This window comes from Lissotriton vulgaris, chromosome 7 (genome assembly GCF_964263255.1).
Source record: "Lissotriton vulgaris chromosome 7, aLisVul1.2, whole genome shotgun sequence".
NCBI lineage: Eukaryota > Metazoa > Chordata > Amphibia > Caudata > Salamandridae > Lissotriton > Lissotriton vulgaris.
Window position 1 is genome coordinate 488,845,086 of NC_141695.1, and position 23,395 is coordinate 488,868,480.

Genomic DNA, 23,395 nt, shown 5'->3' on the forward strand with positions numbered 1-23,395 from the left:
ATTTAAGTGCATTGTGAATCGTGAAGCAACACTGTCTAATTGTGATCAATAAAGAATTGAAAGAGTTGCGTACTTATTTTGCTCGTAATGTGAATAGGGTCAGATTTACAAGTTCCTTGCGTTACTATTGCATCACTTTTAAGATGGGAAAAGTGACGCGAAAGTGGCGCAAGGGGCTTGTAAATCTGCTACACAGTGTTCTGTGTTACTTTGCTTTCCTTTCTGTCATGTAGAGGATCCTGGGTAAATATAACGGTTTCTGTACAGCCAGTACCTTTCCACCCTACCCCCATCCCTATTGCCTGTTACCATAGTAACAGTTCATGGAGCACTTACGTGAGCACAGAGGTTAGAAGGTCACCACAGAATGTTGCTAATCGAAACAGTTACTGTGCTGGAGTTGTAAAAGTTTTCCATAGGTACCGTTAGTCGTAGCTATAGACTCAATCTATGGGCGCGGAGTAGGAGGGACATCTGATTGTCTGACGTGTTCTAAGGAGGAGCTTCCAGAGCTTAATGTTGATTAGTTGCGAACTATTTAAAATAGAAGTGTTGGCAGACATTCACTTCCGCTTGTATCAGTGAATCTATAGGTAATTGATTAGATGTGTGTGTAGATCTAGAAATCACTGAGTAGGTTTTTAGATACTTGTATTGGTGTGTCATTGGATTCAAATTTGATACTCTGTATTTTTCAGTGAGTGATGAAAGGTTATACTAGTGTATGATGAGGTGTATCTGATTGTCACATGGATGATGTCATCAGTGATGTCATTTATGTCATCAGTGATGTCATAAGTGATGTTACTGACCATGTCATGAATGTTGTAATATGTGACATCACCAGTGGATTGCGGGCGCGTGAGTTACAGTTAGTACAACTAACTATAAAAGAGTAATTTCAATGGTTTTGTATGAGTGAAATGTCAAGCTAACTATAACACCCCTGAAACCTATGGTTTTTTCAGTGAATATATATATATATATATATATATATATATATATATATATATATATATATAAATACACACACACACACACATATATATATAGTGTGTGTGTGTGTGTGTATTTATATATATATATATGTATATATTCACTGAAAAAACCATAGGTTGACAGTTTTTGATTTCCGAGTTATCGGACAGCCTGGGTCCACCTCGTTGTTGGGGGAGAAGCTGCGGTTGTGAGGAATTTCGCCTCATACAGGGCGGCAATCACTGTCTTCTTGTCCCCGTTGATCGGATTCCCTTACAGTGAGGTTGGAGCAGGTGGGGACCCGAGGAGGCTACAGGCACAAGAAAAACAAGCAGGAAAATTGGCTTTCACTTTGCGCAGTGTCCTGCATCGAGCGCAAACCACGCGGTAAAATTTCCCCTGGCGCAACTTACCTGGGATCCTTACAGGGGATTCTGGGTCTTGCAGTCCATTGAAAATCTAAGGACAGGCAACAGGTGTGCTAACATCATTGGGGGCGGAGCTTGTTTGAACTTTCAAATGGGTGGCAGGACGCTCTTCAGAGCAAAGGACAGCATCCTGAATACTCAGGCGCTGAAGAAGGCAAACCCACGCCGAAATGCATTCGCCCGTCATTTCTTGTGAATAAATGGCTTCCTTGTTCATCCCCTGCTGTGGTCTCTACTTTCTTTCATGTGAAGGAGGTGTTCTTGGATATATATATATATATATATATATATATATATATATATATATATATATATATATATATATATATATATATAGGTTTTTTTTTGGGGGGGGGGAGTATTTTATGGTAGCTGTAGAACCCAAAAGAGATTGTGGTCCTGATATAATATATAATTATTATTTTGAAGGTGTCAAAGCTTGGGAGATTCAGAGAAGTAGCTTTTTTTGGCTTACCTGATTTTAAATTGATAGGTGGCAGCTATGCTGATATATTCTACTCTTGTATTTATATCATAGCCTCTACACCAATGTCTTTATACCGTGAAAGGTCAGAATTGTACTTATTTGGATGAATATCCGTTCCTTCAGATTTTCAAATAGAGGACAAGACTACTTCAATGTTCAAGTTCATCTTTATTGTTGTGTTGTGAAACATGGACAGCCGACACGTGTTTCGCCCCCTATTGGCGATTTGCGCCGGGGCTTTCTCAAGGCTATTTACACAAATGCAGTGTATAATGCAACTGTTTCCATATTGTCTGAATCCCAAAGACAAGAGTTTCAATACTCGCAGAACAATATTCTTCTGTAAATTCTCAATGGGATCGCGGAAAACGGGTGTTAGGGTCCCGTCCGGTCAGCGTGGTAGCTGGACCATTGGTAATTGAATCAGCATCATGCTAACTTAAAAAATGAACTGCAATCTGGAACCACCTAAGTGTATTCTAATAATTAGTATCAGAACGTTTAAAGGCTGCAAAAGGCATTGATGGAGATCTTGTAACAATAGCTCAGTGAACATGTCATTAAACCCTTTTAGCCTACATAACGTATTCTGTAGATTCTGGTATTTTACAGTGACTTGAGTGATGCCTTTATAAGACGTCAAACAGTTTTTTTTAACTTTCATATCTTTCTTGCTCAAATATTTTCTGCACCGCATACCTTATCTTGCACGAGTGTCTGAAAAACAATCTTGGCATTATATTCCACACTGGCTCTTCTTAAGTGCATCCTACATGCTGCAGCACATCTCATTAGAGCCTTAAGAAATATGACCACATCTCACCACCCTGATGGAACTTTACAGACTCTCTTTGGTAGCCCTCACACCCTCCAAAACCAGCTGTTCCACCTGCAAAGCCTTTAGGACTGGCAGCCCTGCCTATTTGGATGACGCGTTCACAATCTACGGAGGTTCTCTGCACATCTGCAGCACAGACACTGTTAGAACAAACATGAAGAGGTGTAAAAAAGTACACAAATCGAGGTCAAAGGCCCTCCTGGTCTATGCGCCAAGGATAAGCAACCATATCCCGATATCCATGCAGGCATCCCCAACCCATCTACAATTTAGGAACAGGTGATACGTACTTGTTTAAAGAGCAAGGGGTGGGTGGTGGGGAGATGTGGTCTGAAGGGAGAGATGTGGACTAATGGCCAAAGCTGCTTTTTTGCAGCTAGGGAACGAGTTTGGAGTCCCAGCATCGTCTCAACATCCTCTGATTATGAGCAAATCACATATTCACTACCTGGAACCTAAAATAATATGACCCAGTAATGTAATCCATTGCTCATGTAAAACGCTCTAGTGCCCTGCGGCCAAGTTTGACTCTGGTTTTGACCCTATAGAGCTTTCCACTGCCTTTTCGCTTGGCTTTCACTATGTAAATACTGCAAACATGCATAAATAATGCACTAATCTGGAAACAGTTTGTTAATATTTGATCAAATATATAGATTTTGGTGAGACCTACACCAAACATTCCATCCAATGTGACTAATATAATGTATTTGCACTTCATAGAACTGTAAAATATATGATTCTACTCTATTAGGGTTATTATTTAAGCTTTGACTTTTTTATTAATATCAGCACAAGAAAAGTTGCTTCTTGTAAAGTCTCTTCAAAATGACAGAGGACTAATAGTCAATTGATGGCACTAATTGTGATGCCATATCCTGTCATGTCACGTTGTATGCATATTAAAGGGGCCTGCCAGTGCCCCCCAAAACAACAAGCAATAGGGAATTATCATATTATAAGTACATGATTTGCACTGAAAGTGGGCTGGCCACTCCCCATTTTTCTGTTTGCCAAAAATAGCCCCATCTCCAGAGGGCTCTGCCTATGATTCTGCACCTGCTCACCGACGCCTATCTTTTTTAGACAATCGCCCTGGAAATACAAGGACGTAAGAGTATTTTGCATGGAAAGCAATTGGAGCGAATATGTCTTCAGAATAAGAAAAAAATATGGGGCATATTACAAAGCAATAGCGATAATTATCGCTATTGCTTGGTTAGAGACAAAAATTTACCGCTAAGCTGCGGCGATTTTGATCCCTTAAAAATCGGCTGCAATGCATGAATATCGCTGAAATGTCAGCGATATTCATGCATTACCGAGCCAATGCTCTTAGCCATGTTATCCACCTCCCATTGGATAACATGGCTAAGAACTGCTCAGAGCAGGTGTTAGCTTTTGGAGATATTCGCGCTTAGCGCGAATATCTCCAAAAGTTGGTAATAGGAGATAGCGATGTTAGCGACTGTTTCCAGTCGCTAACATCTTGGCACGCCCACTTTGCATGTCATTAGTGATAAATATCACTGACATGCAAAGTTGGGCCCAAGATGGTCGCTATCTCCTACTAGCTGTCTCTAACTAGTGTTAGCTACAGCTAGGTAATAGGGAGATAATGTTATCTCCGCTTTCTTGGGTTTTAAAGCCAAAAAAGCGGAGATAAACCCCCTTGATAATATGCTCCAACGTTCATAGGGACATTTAAGCTTTTTTCATATTTTGAAACCCAAAAGTATGGATTCGTAAATGCCATACGTCCATAACCTTCAGCATACACCATCTGTTGCTATTTTTGGTCAAAAGTGACAGCAGGTCCTTGCTAATACAGAAGCACGTTTACCAATCAGGAAGTAGAATTGTGCCTATGTTACCCAGTGCAGCTAAATCTGCAGTGACCATGACAGACTTATCCCTTTTAGGCAAGGATAAAGTTACACATTATTAAATTACATACATTACTTTGTAGAAATTGTTGAATATTAATAAGGATGATACAACGTACAAACAATACAAATTATAACACGTAAAATATATTTTAGAGAAAGTTCTCCTCAAACCACCTCCCGAAAGCAAACACAAATGACTGCCAAAAAATACAAAAACTAAATTCCGAATTACTCGGTATAGCGTCCATGGAAGTATATTTGACATTGTACTATCGGTAACTGAAGAAGATTTACATGCGAGTCGATTTGCTGATACTATATATTGTTTTCGCTTTTTCAGCCAATAGCAATCATGAGTGGAGACAGAGAAATGATTATCTTTGGAGAGGCAGCTCCGTATTTACGGAAAACGGAAAGAGAGCGCCATGAAGCTCAGAACCAACCATTCGACGCTAAAACATTCTGCTACGTCTCCGAAGACGAACATCTATACGCTCCTGGCGTTATTGAGATCAGAGAAGGAAAGAAAGTCACAGTGAAAACCGAAAGTGGGAAAGTAAGTGGGAAACATATTCTTCGTCATAGGAGAAAGAATATCACATTTCGCAAAGATAACTTACAAAATGTTCTTTACTTTTCAAGGTTATAACGGTTACTGATGAGGATATCTTCGCCATGAACCCTCCGAAGTTCGACAAAGTTGAAGACATGGTCATGTTGACGCACCTGAACGAGCCTGCTGTCCTCTACAACCTGAAGGAACGCTACGCTTCCTGGATGATCTATGTAAGTTTAATGAGGCGAAAGCCACACTTGCGCTTCGGCACCTGGCCAAGAGCCAGATTTCAATCACTTTACCAGCGTACTATTTTTTGTAAAATTGATGTGTATTCTCTTCAGTTGAAAAATTGTCCCTTCTCCTACCTAATCAACGAATAATTCATCAACGTTCGTATGCGGCAGCCATGTAGACCACACGTCCTTTAGTCACATGTTTGCAAACAAGCTGTGGAAAAATCATTTTTAGAAAAGCCTAAATATCTCCCTCGCTTACCTAGCACACTGCTCTCTCTTGTCGTAGTACAGTATATGAGAGCACATGAAATAACTAACCTGCTAAATAAAGTATCAACACACACATAAAGGAGACTGTTAGAACTGGGAGTCTCTAGTTGGCAGACGTATGTACCTTTGTCCAAATAGGGATACTTGCATCCTTGCTTCGTGTCAGGGTAAAGGAGCTACTCACTTTTGATAACCCCTGTTCTCCACCTTGGTATCTTGCCACAAGAAGACACACTTATCCCAAAGGAAATGTGTAAAGTATCTTTATCTAAACTCAACAGGACCAAAACAACGAAAATTCAACGTACATGTGGTAAAATAGCACTCAAAAACAGTTATTTCCCAAATAAAGCTTGTTGAAAACAAATAGCTCCACCTTGGGCTATTACGACGGCATGACAGCAATAAATCCAAAGAATAGCATCGGCCACGAGGTGCAAGGCATCAGGCACGGAGTCACGCAGACCCCCAAACAAACAGTACCTTAAGATTACAAAGTCTCTAACAATGCCTGGTGTCGGGGAGGTGAGGAGAGGCTAGGCGTCGGGGCCAAGGTCAAGGCAGGCTCCCTGACTACCAAGGGGGAGGCAAGGCATCGTGTCCGCGAGGAGGCAACGTGTCGAATCCAGGATAGTAGAAATTGGTTGCGTCAGCGGTGAGGCGTCAGTTCCAGTAATGGTGCGAAGTTTGGCGAGTTCATGGAGTCAAGAGTTGAAGGGCATCGGAGCTGCGGTGCAGGCATAGTTTTCTGCTGTGCACTTCACGAGCAGTGCCCCTGGCCTCGGTGCAGGTCGTGATTTCGCAGACGGCGTTGGAGATTGCTTTTCTTGCTTTTTAGGTTTCTTCCTGCTCCACACAGCAGGAACAACCTCCAGAGGCCCAAAACTGGACTATCACCTCCTGGAAAGTCAGGACTCTCAGCAATAGAGTTCAGGGGACCTGGGGGTGAAGTCTTTGCATCCCTGAGACTTCAGAACGAGAGGCCAGCACACACAAGCCCTTGGAGATTACTCTTCAGCCAGGTTTCTCAGCAAAGTTCCAGTTTTTGTCCTTTCCTTGGCAGAAGCAGCAACTGCAGCCCAACTCCACAATGCACACAGCAAAAGGGGCTGTACTACTCCTCAGAGCTCTCCAGCTCTTTTCCTTAGCAAAGGTTCCTGTTGAGTCCAGAAGTAGTCTAAAGTTCTGGGGTTTAAGGGCCACTACTTACACCCCATTATGTCTTTGTACTTCTTTTTGCAAGGGTCTCGGAGCCCAGTCCAAACCAGTTCTGTCCTCCTTGGTGCAGCATGACCACAGGGGGTGGAGACAGCATTGTGCAAGGGATACAAGCCCTATTCAGGTGCAAGGAAAACTCCTGCCACTACTATTAATGCAGCCAAAATCTGTTAGGCTCAGCCCTGAGTCATCAAGGAACGGCCAGGCACACCTCAACCCCCCAGTGGCTGTCTACAGTAAATGCACAGCCCATGTCACCCCAAAACCAGACAGTCAATCCACAAACAGGCATATGCACACAGAATGGTTAGAAAAGAAAATGACTACTTTCTAAAAGTGGCGTTTTGAAACACACAATTTAAAAACCATATTTACTAAAAGATGTGTTATGAAGTCCTGAGTTCAGAGAGCCTAGACATTATACCTATATCTTGCCCAGTGGGTAGTTATACTTGTAAAATCGTATAAAGTATCTCCCATGCTATCCTATGGGACAGATAGCCTTTCAATAGTGAAAAATGCATTATTTCACTATGAGGAAATGCAACCACACCAGTACCTGTCTTACCTTTCACATACATTGCACCCTGCCCATGGGGGTGCCTTGGGCCTGCCTGAGCGGTGCCTTACATGTAAGAAAAGGGATGAGTAGAGCCTGGCAAGTGGGTGGACTTGACATGTCGATATGACAGTTCAAAACTGCATGCGGACTACGCAATGCAGGTCTGAGTTACATTTGCAGGGCTACATCTGTGAGTGGCACAATCAGGGCTGCAGGCCCACTAGTAGCATTTAAGTTGCAGGCCCTGGCACACTCAGTACACTTTAGTAGGGACTTGCCAGCAAATAAAATATGCCAATCAGTGAAAAACAATTGCAATACCAATTTGCCCGAGGAGCACTTCCACTTTGACACTGGTCAGCACTGGCAAAGTGCCCAAAGCATCTAAACCAGCAAAAACGAAACCCAGCACAGCATCAAAAATACAGGAGGTAGAGGCAAAAAGTCAGGGGAAACCATGCCAAAGATGCCAAGCCTAACAGTGACATAAAAGAATTCTGTCTGAGCACATCCAGTAACTGCCTTCTCTTAAACCTTCAGCTGGGTTTTATGTCTTGGGTGTTGCTGGAACAAAAACAATTGGGTTTGATTAGTTTATCATTCTGGATACAGCAACATAATGCTACATTGTACATGAAAAGATACTTTTCCTTCAGTCAAATATTAAATGTATCTGTTTACATGCCGCAAGCTCTTATAATATATACTATAGGAGTAAGGCCATTGGCACATTGATATAAAGGCTTGTGGGTCTCAACACTCGCCAATAATTTATGGTAGGAGACCCTGGGTCCGACCAGGGCTTTTCAGATTATCCAGGCTAGACTAATGGAGGGAGAAAGCACTGTGAGCGGTGGAGGGAGAGTGGGACAGCTGAATATGACAGTGAACATTAGCTCCCTGCTGTATAAACTGTGGTATAAGAGTGATGAGCATAATCAAAGGATGCTGGGAGAGCCAGAAAAACACATAAAATGGCAATGAGATTGTGAGAAATTGGTTTATTGGTTGAGGGCAGTGAAACCCTACTCAAGCAAAAACCACAATCATTGTCAGGGTGAACCCCAAAAAATCCCAAAATTGACTTGTGCTTAACACTCTGGTACCTTGGCACAAAAACAGTCAGGTTTAACTTAGAGGCAATGTGTTTAGTAGTTGTGCAGCACAAAAACAGCAATAAAGTGAAAACATAACACAAAAAAATCCCTCAATTCCGAAAAAGAGTAAAATGTCAGTAAAAAATAATACCAGAAATACAACAATCCAATCAGTAGAATTGGAGATATGCAATTTCAAAGTATTAGGTAAAAAGTAGGGGCAAAAAGAGCAAAGCACCAAATCTGGTTATCAGGTCGCGTAGGGACGAATTCAAAAGTTCAAGCTGACCATGATGGAGCACAGGTTGGTGTACAGGACCAAGTTCAGCCCACTGGACAATGTATCTGGGTGTACTTGGACTGAGATACGAGGTCCTTCGTCATGTCGCGTCAAGTGGAGTTGGCTCTGATGGGGCCGCCGATCAGGAGCTGTGAGTTGCTGCACCAAGATGGGTCAGGTAGTGTTTATATTTATGTCCGGTGCCAGCTTTGATGTGGGAGAAACTTCTAGACTTTCCCTCACATCTGAGTCTGGAATTTCCTTCATTCCCCTGACCTGGCTCTGAGGGTTTTGGGGTGATGATAGATTAGTGTAAAGTCCTTTATGAGTGTCCTGAGGCAGCCCCTCTGAAGTGCAAATGTGGTAGATGCCAGTTCCACTTCTCTCATTTTGTCCGGATAGCCCATTCTGCTAACACTCAGTCCCCCTTTGTAACTCTGTCTAGGAGGAATACACAAAGGCCAACTGCCAACTAAAGCTAGTCATGTGACCTAGGAGACCGGCTGAAAGCACCAAAGGGTTAGGACAAGAAAATTCCGACTTTCCAAAAGGGGCAATTTCCAAATTGTGACTTAAAATCCAACATTACCATTAAATAAAGTTTTTGATTACAATTAATTTGATACCAAATTTAACATTCAAACCTGCTTCCAATCAAAAGTTATAACTTATTAAAAGTAATAAGGTATCCCAATTGTATCCTGCAGGAGAGGTGCGCCTTGTTCAAATGGATTGCTTTGGTGTGCAACCCTGGTACGTATTCTGTCCCAAAAAACATATATATGTTCTCTGTTGCTACCAACAAGTGCACCAGACTCAAGATGCACAACCTAGTCATAAGGCATAAGCCATTATGATCAATAGTCTTAGTTCAATTTAATCAATACTTTCTTTTTAATCAATTTTCTCTTCAACATTTTCTTCAATACTTATTGAGAGATGTAGTGATTCTGATATTCAAATGCGCAAAAAATGCTAATCCAAGCTTATATCTGCAACATGTGGAAATTAATAATCCGTCATGAGTAACCATGATGGTATAACCCAATGCATTTCGGGAGCTGTCCTTCATCAGGGGAGACTATATTATGAAAAAAATCACATCAGAATCATCAATAACAACATATCTTCAAATGTTAATAAATAAGTGAACTCTTAATTGTACTAATGCTACATGCATAATGTGCAATTGCTAAATACTGACACATAAACCCATCACCAGATTGATTGTGAACATAAGCACAAAACTCATGCTTCATGTAAAACAAGAAATTAAATATGTTTTAAACTGCAACCTAATAATAAAGTAGTTTGTGCTAAATAGTAATGCCAAGATCCACATTTACATTGTAACTGAAAATGTACCCCATGCTCATCAGTTGTGTATTCAACTAGACATACTCAGTGCCGAAAACCACAGTGAAAAGACTGCTGAATGTAAACAAGCTATGAACTCACATTATTATCATGATATAATGTAAATCTGCTGTAGCTTGAAAACCAAATACATCTACACCATAACATGGGACATAGCCAACCTCTACAAAAAAAAAATGGAACAACATTTTCAAACAAACGGAGAGACCGATGGCGATCAGCCCACGGCAAACCCTTCATGAGCAGATGCAGGTGAAACAAATGCTCTTTAAATATACTATGACGTACAAGTGACCCAAAACCAACCCAATAGAGTAGAAATAAACAAAATACGTAAATTATGCAGTACACATCATGTATCTAAATAAATGAAGTGTAATTAAAAACAACAAAATAATATGAAAATCATGATTATACTGTGAGTTCATAATTTCTTTCTATAGAAGAGGCCAAACAACATAAACTTTCGTGGGTATTTCCAGGCAGTTGCAAGGCCACTCACACTTGACTGCCTTATCAGTAAAGTATCACATTAACGACAGACTATAGCACAGGTTACCAGTTGCAAGCTTTAGTACCTCAGACTCAGCAAATTTCCTCAGCACTCCTCGAACTCCTCACGTTATGGCACCCCAGGTAGGCTGTTGATCTATACCAGTACACTCCTCTGCACAGTGTGATTACTTCATACGTAAACAATTCAGAGTACTCTTGGGATCACCAAAAGGTTCTCAACGTTCATTTCATCCAGATGAATATCTAGCCTAAATAGGGCAAATGTACACCATCCTCACATACACAATCAACAAGACGGACCCTCTTTGGCAATTATAATACAAATACTAATAACTACCAAGGTATATATAAAATATATATACATTTATTAAAAACAGTAATGTTCCTTTAATACTGTTTTTAATAAATTTATATATACCTTGGTAGTTATTCGTATTTGTATTATAATTGCCTGAGAGGGTCTGTCTTGTTGATTGTGTATGTGAGGATGGTGTACACTATTTAGGCTAGATATTCATCTGGATGAAATGAACGTTAAGAATCTTTTGGTGATCCCAAGAGTACTCTGAATTGTTTACCTGTGGTACCCCTTCTCTTGGGTTGTGGGGTAGCTTCCTGTTTTATAAATAAATGATTACTTCATACGTCAGGACCGTCCTTGTCCCAACCAACAATAACTTCCGCTTGTTTCCACCACACCCTGTGTTGTCCCTTACTATCTTGTGGAAACAGGGAGATCCTTTCTGTCCCTTGGATCTTGTGGTCAGGAGCCCAGCCAACCGGCTCTTGTAGAGTGCTCAGGGACTGGTACACAATAGTTGGGAATTAGCTGCAGGCCAGACAACATCCAGGCAAAATCCATCAAGTGATAGTCCCCTTCTTGGAGCACAACAAACCCTAGGCCACCACAAGTCTGTGTATAATCCAGTTGCAGTTCTTCCCACCCCAATGGTTCCTCTTATCAATGTCCCAGCGTTGAACCAGCGTAGTATGGTTCCAATCCCAAAAGCATCTCTAAACTCCTGAGGACGGAGTCCCAGTACTCATACACCATGGTCTTTGAAGTTGAGATCAGTTCAAAAGGCCACCTTTGAAATGCAAAAACCCCCTCTGAATTTAGTTCTGTCTGTCATTCTACCCTGGGAAGCTTGATCAACACCTTTAGTGGGGCCAGAACCCTGCCCCTTAGAATGCAGGTGCAAATTTCACTCCCTCTTATCCGTCTCAGGAAGGCCCATCAAACTCTGAGGTCTGCAGTTACCCTTGAGTGCCCCATGCTTATGGTTATCTATTAGGAATGCACAGATGTAGCAGTCCCCCCAGCATCCAGATATGGATTGGAGACAGGCTGACAGGCACAGAGAGAGCCACAAACATTGAAATGCCCACTTTCTCAAAATGGCATTTCTACATTAGTACTGTCAAATCCACTCTCACTACCAGAGAGGATTTGCCAATACCAATCCATCAATACTAAACACCATACTGCAACTTTTCTGAAAGTAGGAAATACTGTTCAGTAGCCTTTCAATAGATCCCCATGTTAATCAATGTGAGAAGCAGGCCTCACAGTACCGAACACACCATCCAGTGGTATTTAACTAGCAGGGCATGTAGCAGAAATGTGCACATGCCCTACCTTCTCCCACATTGCACCCTGCCAGGAAGTACTCAGATGCAGCGAGAGACACTCAGAACTTTGGCAAGTAGCTTTTAAATGCCAAACTGAGTAACAGTAACCTAGACACACAGGCCCGCCATGACAAACCTGTGGTACATTTAAAGAGCTAACTCCATGGGTGGCACAACCAGTGCTGCAGGGCCCACGGTGTAGCATGTGAGTTACATGCCCTTGGTATATGTCTTACATAGGGACAAGGGACCTACAGCTAACTCAAATCAGGCAATCATGTATACATCAATCACCAGTATATATATGACAAGCACAGCGCTTTGGCACTGAATGGTAGTATCAAATCACTCAAAGTCCTAAGAATAGCACATAGATCAGCGGACAACCCAAAGGGACAACAGCAAAAAGTCGAGGGAAAGAACCCCAAAAAAGGCCATTTCCAACGACAACATTATCTGCTCAACCATAGTTTTGTGCCAGTTCTTACCTGAATGTTGAGTTTCACCTCCTACACCGGGAGCAAGTAACTATGGGTGGGCAGAGTTTGCGGTGTTACACTACGCGGTGTTCCGCAGATTTACATAACACTCATTGGAATTCCATGGCATTCCATCCGCCGTAGGGTTCACGGAGGCCCTGCTAAAATGAATTAAACAAGGCTTTCATGCCTGTTTTCTGCCCTTCCCTTGTCTCTCTCGCTGCTCCAGGTGTGGGATTTGCTCCTGCTGTGCCAGCCCCTGGGCGGCCCTTGCTGTTCTTTCCCTACCACAGCCTGTTCTTTGGAGTTCACCTGTCCCTCACAGTGCAGCCATAAGTGAGGGACTGGCTTGGTGCAGCCAGGAGTGACGGACTGGCTTGGTGTAGCCAAGAGTGAGGGACTGGCTTCGTGCAGCTGGTCCTCTGACCATATGCTCCATTCAGTCTCCCTTGGCAGCAGCTCTCAATGGCTCCCTCAGCGGGCCTGGGTGAAACAAGCGCAATACCCCATGAAAACAAACAAAAAGCAAGCACGATTCTCTGTAAAAAAAGACCAAACCAAGACCAGCCCTTCCAAAAAAATAAAATACAGATTACAAATTTGGCACAGGCATAAAAGTAAAATGCAAATGACTCACTGTGACAATTTCAGTATGCTTAACTTTTAACAAATTTAATTCCTGGGAAACTACCGTAGTGTGCTGATTGGGCAGGCACCGGTAAACTCCGCTCCGCAGGAGGCAGAGATTTTTCCTGAATTCCACGTTCCAAGCGGACCCATCATACTTGCTGTATCTTTTGCCTGCTCACTGTAGAGAGACATCATGCGAGCATGGCTGGTCCAATCTGGAAAATCAAATCTTTAGGGCAGTTAACACCACAGGTAAGGTCTGGGGTAGCAGGGCTCCCAGGATTGGTGATACGCTTTTTTTCCTCTTTGACGTTCTAGTACGTGTAGCAGTTGGTGCTGCACTCTGCTGGCAGATTAACTAAAGTGCTGATTGCATAAAAAGTGGTAAGGCCCTTTAATCACAGCATATTCTGCTGTAGCAGAATGTTCAGAAAAAAGGTGGAGCCTTTTCTTCTACTTAGTTTTTTCCATCACATTAATGGGAAAAACTCAGTTTGCATGACTTTGATGACACTGTGTAGTCCTCATGGTGAACATTTAAGGAAGCAGATCTGCGCCTTTGAATTTTGGGATACTGGAAAACAGTTGAAGGATTCTTCTCAGTCCTTTACTAACAAATAATTAAGTGCCAGGGCCCCCTTCAGGAGGCCACTGCAGCTTGCACCCTCCATTGACCCTGCCAGCACTGACAGTGAGAGTATGAACCCAACTAATAACCATCACACTCCTACAAGTGTGACAATTCAGACAATTACAGGCCCCAAAAGCTATAAGAATAGCTTGACCAGCAGGTACTAGTCATTTTAATGTATATTAAATTAATCAATCAATGTTGTTGTGCACATCTCTAAATTAGATAAACAGCGCCACCATGTGGCAGATTGATTGTCATAAGTGCCAGTGCTGCGAATTTGGTGACGGTGCTGAGCACCAGAAACCACTGGCTCAAATTCAGCATCCATTATTTTGAATGTTTTTCAATGATAGTTGGAAGGGACCTGGAAGGGATCCTGAGTGTGCACTGCCCACAGAGCCATTAGTGTGAATGTAAAAGTGGCAGCCTAGGGATATTTGTCTCTTTTGATATCCAACTGCAAGCAGGGGTGCACTTTAACTGATCAGAAATGTAGCGAGATCAAATCAGGAGAGTGATAAAAATAATAAAAGATGTGAAAGGAACATTGAGTTTTCTCATTGTGTTGCCTGTAACTTTCCTCAAACAAAGGGACTTTATAATTATAATTTAAATGTTCATGAGTGTGAGAAATTGGGTTACTGGTTGAGGGGGATAAAACCTGACTCAAGCAGCCAAGCAGCAACCACAATCCTTGTAATGGAAAGGTACAAGCAAACCCCAAATTAACTTGTGCTCAGCCCTCTGGTAGCTTGACACACAGCAGTCAGGCTTAACTTTGAGGCAATGTGTAAAGTATTGATGCAGCACTTGAAACAGAAATAAAGTGAAAACACAGCACAAGAAAAATCCCACACCAATTTAAATAGAGCACACTTTAATAAATAAGTCACAACCAAAATAACAAAAATCCAATCAGTAGAACCAGAGATATGCAATTAAAGATTTAAGTTAAAATAGAGCTAAAAAGCCCAAAGCACCACTTATGGGTTTCTGGTTGTGTGAGATCGGGAGAAAGGAACAAGTTCAGGCCTACTGCGATTGAGTGTGGGCTGGATACAGGGGCCAGGTTAATCCAACTGTAAAGTTACCTTCTCAGTCCTGCACAAAAAGCCCCATTCATGGGGAGGAGGCTGCGAGGAGCAGAGAATCTATGTGGAAGGTTGTCGATGTAGCATGAAGAGCAGGCCTGAAGTCACTGACTGTCGTCACTGTATTGCAAAGATCCTGTTGCCATCATGAGCGGACGGTATGAAGTTACATGGTGGTGCTCCCCACTAGTGGTCAATGCTGTAGCTCGAAGAGTCAGGCTAGCGGAACTTCAAGTTGGAGGGCTGTGCGAGTGACAATGTTTCAAAGAGCCTTGTACGAGTGACAAGGTTTCAAAGAGCCCAAAACTTCAATTCAGTCTCTTTGAGGCCTCCGCAAGGGTCAGGACCCGAGGGTCAGGGGCTTGCTCCAGTTGGATCTGGGTGCTAGTGCAGGTGGTTGTGAGTCTGTTATGTCCCTGTGTCTCTGATCAGTAGGCCAACAAATGAGTCCATGGTGTCACTGTGGGAGACCTGGGTTCAGGTTCAAATCCCTCTGATTCAGACAGGAGGGAATCAAGACAGCAGTCCAGCAGGACAGGAGTCCAGCAGAATGGCAGTCCTTTCTGTGAAGTAGTGTGGCTCACTGGTTAGAGGCGGCAGACCCGAGAGCAGAGGACGGCCCGGGACCAGGGTTCGATTCCCGGCGCGGCAGGTTTCTGGACCAGGGTCAGCGGACTCGATAATTCTCTCGCCTCGGTGCCCACTCTGATCAGCGATCACACTCGGCAACTCTGGGCATTAGCTTGCCTCATCTTCACTAACGGCCCCACCAGACCGCCGGGGATGCCTGGTCTCACCCTGGAGATACCCATTAAGAGGGACCATCTCTCAGGGAAGCCAGGAAGGGTTTCGCAGCGGTCGAAGCGCCTTGGGACCCTATGGGTAAGTAGTGCGCTATATAAATGCCTATACATTAGAACAGCAGTTATTCTTCCTGGCAGAGTTTACACAGATCTAGAATAGTACTGAAGAGTTGGTGTCTGAGGTCCAATATTTATACAAGGGTCCTAGTTTGAAATGGAAGAAGCTTCTAAAGGTTTCCCTTTGAAGCCCACAGGCTTTGTGCTTCCCTGGCCTGGCTCCAGACTAACAACAGGCGGTATGCAGCCCCTTTGTGTGGAGGCAGGACACAGCCTATTCAAGAGTAAGTCGTGCTATGCTCAAGTCCATCCTCCCATCCTGCCAGTGATGGTTCATCCCCACACACCTAAGCTCTCTATTGTGTGTGGCTGTCTAGGACAAATACATAAAGCCCAACTGTAATCTAAACCCAGTCATGTAACCCAGATACTAGCTGCAGGAACTGCATGGCCTAGGCAGGAAAATGGCAACTTTGTAAAAGTTGCTTTTTCAATACTGTAATTTCAAATCAGACTTCACCATGAGGGAGCTTTTTTTTTTACATTAAACCTACAAAGGCACCAAACATGAACTGGTTATCTGCTCCCATTTTGAAATGACGATCACTTATTAAATGTAGAGAGGCAGGCCTTGCAGCAGTGAAAAAATAATTTGAGTATTTCACTACCAGGACATGTAAAACTTAGTAGTGAGTGTCCTACTTTTTAAAGAAACTGCACCCTGCTCTCTGGTCTGTTCAGAGCTTACCCTCCGGGTGACACATATGTATTAAAAAGGAAGGCTTGTGCCTGGCAAAATGTTTATTTTGCCAGGTCCAAATGGCAGTTTAAAACTGCTCACACAGGCTGCAATGGCAGGCCTGAGACGTGTTTGAAAGGGCTGCTTAAACGGGTGGAACAATCAGTGCTGCAGGCCCACTAGTAGCATTTAATGTACAGGCCCTGGGTACATGTAGTACCACTTTATTAGAGACTTATAAGTAAATTAAATACGCCGAACTCAGCGCTCTACTAAAGAAGCCATCAGCCGACCCCACCAACCTCAAGAACTACCGCCCCATCTCGCTGCTCCTGTTTCCTGCAAAAGTCATTGAGAAGACCGTCAACAAGCAGCTGGCCGCCTTCCTCGAGACGAACTGATCCCTCGACCTCTCGCAGTCTGGCTTCCGGGCCAACCACAGCACCAAGACCGCCCTAATCGCAGCCACCGATGACATCCGAGCTCTGCTTGACAACGGAGAAACAGCGGCCCTCATCCTCCTAGACCTCTCCGCGGCCTTCGACACTGTCTGCCACCGTACACTAGTGCAGCGACTCAGCAACGTCGGAATCCAGGAGAAGGCACTGGAGTGGATCATCTCCTTCCTCGCCGGTAGGACACAGAGAGTCCGCCTCCCCCCGTTCAGATCTGAAGCCACCGAAGTCATCTGCGGCGTTCCTCAAGGCTCCTCGCTCAGCCTAACCCTCTTCAACGTGTACATGAGCCCCCTCGCAGACATCGCACGCCAGCACAACCTCAACATCATCTCCTACGCTGACGACACCCAGCTGATTCTCTCCCTCACCAATGACCCCGCCACCGCCAGAGCCAACCTCCACGAAGGGATGAAAGAGGTAGCCGAATGGATGAAGAACAGCCGCCTGAAACTGAACTCGGACAAGACGGAAGTCCTCATCCTGGGATCCTCACCCTCCGCCTGGGACGACTCCTGGTGGCCCCCCGCCCTAGGCAGCGCACCCAAACCAACAGACCACGCACGCAACCTGGGCTTCATCCTGGACTCCACCCTCTCCATGACCAGACAAGTCAACGCCGTCTCCTCGTCGTGCTTCAACATCCTGCGCATGCTACGAAAGATCTTCCGGTGGATCCCCACCGAGACCAGGAAGACGGTCACCCAGGCCCTCATCACCAGCCGTCTGGACTACGGCAACTCCCTCTACGCCGGAACCACAGCCAAACTCCAGAAGAGACTCCAGCGGATCCAGAACGCCTCAGCACGACTCATCCTGGACATCCCCCGTCACTGCCACATCTCCGGACACCTGAGAGACTTGCACTGGCTCCCGGTCAACAAGAGAATCACCTTCCGACTCCTCACCCACGCACACAAAGCCCTACACAACCAAGGACCAGGATACCTCAACAGCCGCCTCAACTTCTATGCTCCCAAACGCCAGCTTCGATCGACCGGCCACGCCCTCGCCACCGTCCCCCGCATCCGAAGAGCCACCACAGGGGGACGGTCCTTCTCCTACCTCGCCGCCAAGACATGGAACTCCCTCCCGACCCACCTCCCCCTGACCCAGGACCACCTCGCCTTCAGGAAGCAACTCAAGACCTGGCTGTTCGAGCAGTAGCGGACCCCCCTCCCCTAGCGCCTTGAGACCCCCTGGGTGAGTAGTGCGCTATATAAATGCTTTGATTGATTGATTGATTAAGCCAATTCTACCATCTTTTAATGTCAGAGCACAAGCACTTAACAACTGTTTAGTAGCGGTAAAATACCCAGAATCCTAAGGCCAGTAAACCTAAGTCAGCAAAACAGGAGGATGGAAGGCAAAAAGTGAGGGGAGAACAACACCAAGTATGCCAGGTCTAACAATAAGAATTTATATTACTATATTTAAATTATTAAAATAATTAAAGTGTTATACTAATGTTCAATAGAATCCATTAGTTAGGGTCATTTTTAACTTGCAGCTTAAACATTTTCTGTTTTGAAAAGGACAAAACCTTCAGGCACTTTTAAATGTCTCTGGGGTCTTCCTAAGAGTACATAAAGGATTGTTTTTTTTCATTTTTAACAGGTTGACTTTTGTGATCATCATGGAGCACAGAAAATGCGCTTCTAAAAATCATAATTGTTATAAGGCTACCTGAGACAACAGGAGTAGGAAAGGTGTTTGGAGGAAGATTCTACTCCTCCTACTTCTCCTACTCCTGCCCTTTTCCTTTCTCAGAAGCAGATATGGATGTTAATGTCTTTGCTTTCGAAGGCTTTTCAAAGATCAAGGGACATTTCGACTAATCTTCAGATTTCCATGGTAGACAATCAACCAAGTATTAGTTCTGCAATATTTCAACAATTTCAGCAGTTTCATCCTCCTCCCTGACTATAAGCAAGGGGGAAACAACATTTAAAATGTGGGATGACCTACATGTGCCATTTCAACGCAAGAGGAGCAATGCTTGCCTGAACCACGAATATGCCTTAAACATGTATATGCATAGATAAGGCAGTCAGCGGTCCAGGTGTCCAGATGGATGGGGAGAGGAACAAGAAGGAACAGGAGTGAATGTGGCCTGGTAAGTGGTGCATGGGCCCGCGTTTAGAGGGCTAGGGCTGGTTTCAGGGCTCAGGTCAGGGGAAGTTGAGGAAGTTTTTAAGGCTGGGAGCCAGAGTTTAGAGTTCAGGGCAGGGGGAAGGGGCAATTTTTAGGGATGAGGGTCAGTTTTAGGGCTCTGGGCAGGTGGGCTGGGGTTGGGGTAGTTCATTGGGCAGGGGCTGGGTTTTAGGGCTCACAAGGGGAAGGTTTTAGCTGTTTTTAGGGATGTGGGCCAGGTTTTAGATCTCAGGGTGGGGGCGCTGGGGTCAGGGTAGTTTTTTAGGGCAGATGCTCAGGAGTCTTGATCACTTCATATTCCTTTTTCTAGTAACCGCCTCTGTCAGAAATGGGGTTAATAATTTGGGAGGGAGTTATCCCTACCAACTTGATAAACCCGCTCTGGTTAGGCCAAAGCACTGTTCTGAGAGAATATCTACTCAGCCCTTATTACCCATAGCAGAGCCAGCTGGCAGTCACCAGAGAGGTGAGTGCTAAACTCAAACAGTGTCATCAATTCCAAAGTAACAAGCACAATATAATAACATTGCCAAACCAATTTAGAACAATGTAAAAGATTTAATGAAAATAAAGACACAAAGATCATCAAAATAGATTGAGGAAAGCCAGAGACATGATGTATTAATATGGCAAAAAGCACCTAGAAAAAGTAAAGTACTGGGAAAAACAAGATGCAAATTTGAGGCCTACCACAATGGTATGACGGTCAGATACAGCGAGTAGGTTGTCCTGGTCAAAGGTTTTAACTTTAGAATTAGTCTTCACCTGCTGGGAAAAGTACTTCTGGTCAGTCCTACATCCCCAACTCCTCAGGACAGGTTTCTGGTCACGAACTCTCTCCCCACCCAGATCTCCTGCAGGGTCCAGTCTTTTAGAGCCCTTCTGTTTTTGTGTGTTCCTGAAGCAGATAAATCGGACACCAACCACTTCACCCTTAAGGAGTGCCAGTAAGTAGCAGGGGTAGGTAATTCCTTGTGAGTTTTCTTTTTCCAGCAGGAGCAACGAGTCAAAAGTCGGGATTCCTCTTCCAACAGAGACTTCTTCGTCATTGTCCCAGGCCAGATTTATCCTGTGCACTAACCCATCATTTTTGAAAATCTACCACCCAATCATTGCTGTTTTCTCACAGCCCCACCCTCCTTTTGCATCACTTCCTCTTTACCTAACTTCAAAATTACCCAGGACCTCCTGTTTCGAAATGACAAGACCCAACTTCCACCAAGGCAGACATTTCTTCAGCTTTTTGGTCACTCCTTTAGCTGACATTTTTTCTTCCTTCTGCGGCTGGGTCCTAACTGTCTAGGAGGGTCTTGAGGATGAATAGGAGAAGCACTCCTTCGTTTCAAAGGCAGTGCTAAAGCTGCTCTTTGATCTGCCAGCTGCTCCTGTTCACTTCAAGTGTCCTTCTGTGTCGGCATCAAGACCAGTGAGAATCGTAGCTCATATGCAGAGTAAAGTGGCAGAACCCGAATGAATTTAGGTTTTGCCGCATTATGCCGTAGTTGAGCTACAACACTCTTAGCATCTCGTAGTATACCTGTAGTATCGTAGCTCACATGCGGCTTAATGTGGCAGAACCCAAAAGAAATCAGGCTCTGCCATATTACGCTGCATGTGAGCTACAATACTCACTGGTCTTGATGCTGACATGGTTCTGGACATAATATGCTGGTGACAGAACAAACAATCAGTTTATGAGATTGTCACATGCCAAGATTAGGTGATACAATACTATCGGCACTCGATACAGGTGAAACAATAGATTTGGTACTTTGGCACAGTTATCAAACTGCTCAATATTCATTGGGCATCATGTTGTGACTTTCAGAGGGTCTTGAAATTTCTAGTTTATAGAAGCACAATTACCCCCTGAAACCCAGAAGAAGTCTCTGCTAAAGGACGAAACGCGTTGGCTACATGGAACAGTAAAAACAAAAGAATACAAAGATTGTGAATAAAGAAACCCTTTTTAAGAAAAACTTTGATGGCATCTGTGTACTATGTCATTCAAACTATGTTTACATTTCATATGACGAATGGTGGATGCTGAATCATCTTCTTACAAGTAAATTAAATATTCCAATTGAGAGTAAGCCAATTTTACCATATTTAGAGACTAAATCACAAGCACCTTAGCGTTGGTTGGTGCTGGTAAAGTTCACAGGGTTATAAAAGCTACCAAAAGCAAGTTCAGAAAACAGGAGGGATGAAGGCAAAACATTTGGGTTGACACTGCAGAGAAGGCCAAGTACAACTGTAAGCCATACTGAAGAAGGCTAAGCTGTGACCCATAGAATGCACTAAAAAGAACTGTGACCGGAAGTATGCACTGCTTCTGTCTTCATTCTTCCGATATGTCATATAGTCTGTCCTCACACTATGGGTCTAAAAACCCACTGAACTTGCCCTATTAATACAACCTCTTTTATAATTAACAGATGTATGTCAATGCTAATTAAACTTATTTTCCCTTATTAATTTAATATATTTTTAAAATTTGTAAAGCATTAAATGCTGCCTTAGTTTTTTTTCAAGCACTAAATAAAAACATGGATATATTCCTTTTTAAGGAAAAATTGTCTTTACCAGAGCATTCATTAAAAATGTTATTCATTAATATGTGACATTAAAACTACTATTTTCTTATTCAACAATAATGTTTGCACCAATATTTAAACAATAAATGTACTCACAGGCTATTGAAGATATAGAATTCAGCAGTAATGTGTCTTGCTTATTTCACAGACCTACTCAGGCCTTTTCTGCGTCACGGTGAACCCCTACAAGTGGCTGCCAGTGTACAATCCAGAGGTGGTGAACGCTTACCGAGGCAAAAAGCGCCAAGAGGCCCCACCACACATCTTCTCCATTTCTGACAATGCCTATCAATCTATGCTAAATGGTAAGAACACTTCTTTATTTTGTTAAAACTACGTGAAATTCATCCAGCACATCTGGACACTGGATCACACATCTGACCCACTTCATAAACTGAGCTAAAGAGCAAACCCTAGACTAGCGACCCCACTGCAGTGGCACTGGAATTAGGGGTGCTGGGGTGCTGCAGCACCCCCAGAAATAATCATGATGGAGTTCAGAAGTTTAATGAGCAATGAAGATACCTTCAAATGTTGTGTGTATTCTATCACATTTTCTGTGTGTTCAATGACAAATGTCAGACTATGGGCCAGATATAGGTAATTCATATTTACCGACTCTTAAATACCGAATTTTACAGATTCGGTATTTAAGAGTCGGTAAATATGAAGGGGGCAGATGTAGGTATTACAGATTCTGTAAATACCGAATCGTTAAGATTCGGTATTTACCGAATCTGTAAATACCGAATCGGTATTGCCCATTGATTCCTATGGGCCTTAAAGCCCATAGGAATCAATGGCCAATACCGATTCTGTAATTACAGAATCAGTAAATACCGAATTTTGCCAGGGTGCAGGGGGTGTCACTTTGACACCCTCTGGCACCCCAAAAATAGGCATGTGCGCCATGTGGCACACAGACATGCCCTAAGGGCATGTCTGTCTGTCACATGGCTAGGTGTGCATGCACACCTGAATTCGGTATTTTAACATCCAAATGGATTGGGTGGTAAAATACCGAATTTGTAGGGCCTTTGGGACTCAGAAGAGTCCCACCTACATCTGGGAATTACCGAATCGGTAAAAATACCGATTCAGTATTTTACAGATTCTGTAAATTTACCGATTCGGTAAATTTACAGAATCTGTAAAATCTGGGGCCCGATGTAGGTAAATCTACATTTACCACTTCATAAATACCGAATCATACCGAATCGGTATTTATGAAGTGGTAAATTAGAGGGGGGGAGATGTAGGTATTTCAGATTCGGTAAATACCGAATCAGTATTTACCGATTCTGTAAATACCGATTCGGTATCCCCCATTACTTCCTATGGGCCTTGAAGCCCATAGGAATCAATGGGCATTACCGAATCGGTAATTAC

General features: G+C 43.5%; 1 protein-coding gene across 2 annotated transcripts in view; it reads left to right on the forward strand.

Moving 5' to 3' along the window:
- The window catches only part of LOC147701928 (myosin-1-like), a 253,534-nt gene that overhangs the window by 25,243 nt on the left and 204,896 nt on the right, over window positions 1-23,395 (forward strand). For both annotated transcript variants that reach the window (XM_086930553.1, XM_086930554.1), the window contains 3 exons: window positions 4,961-5,176; window positions 5,263-5,406; window positions 22,155-22,311. In XM_086930553.1, coding sequence (XP_086786679.1) covers window positions 4,973-5,176; window positions 5,263-5,406; window positions 22,155-22,311 — 505 coding nt within the window. In that variant the 5' untranslated portion in view covers window positions 4,961-4,972. The remainder of the gene's footprint in view (window positions 1-4,960; window positions 5,177-5,262; window positions 5,407-22,154; window positions 22,312-23,395) is intronic.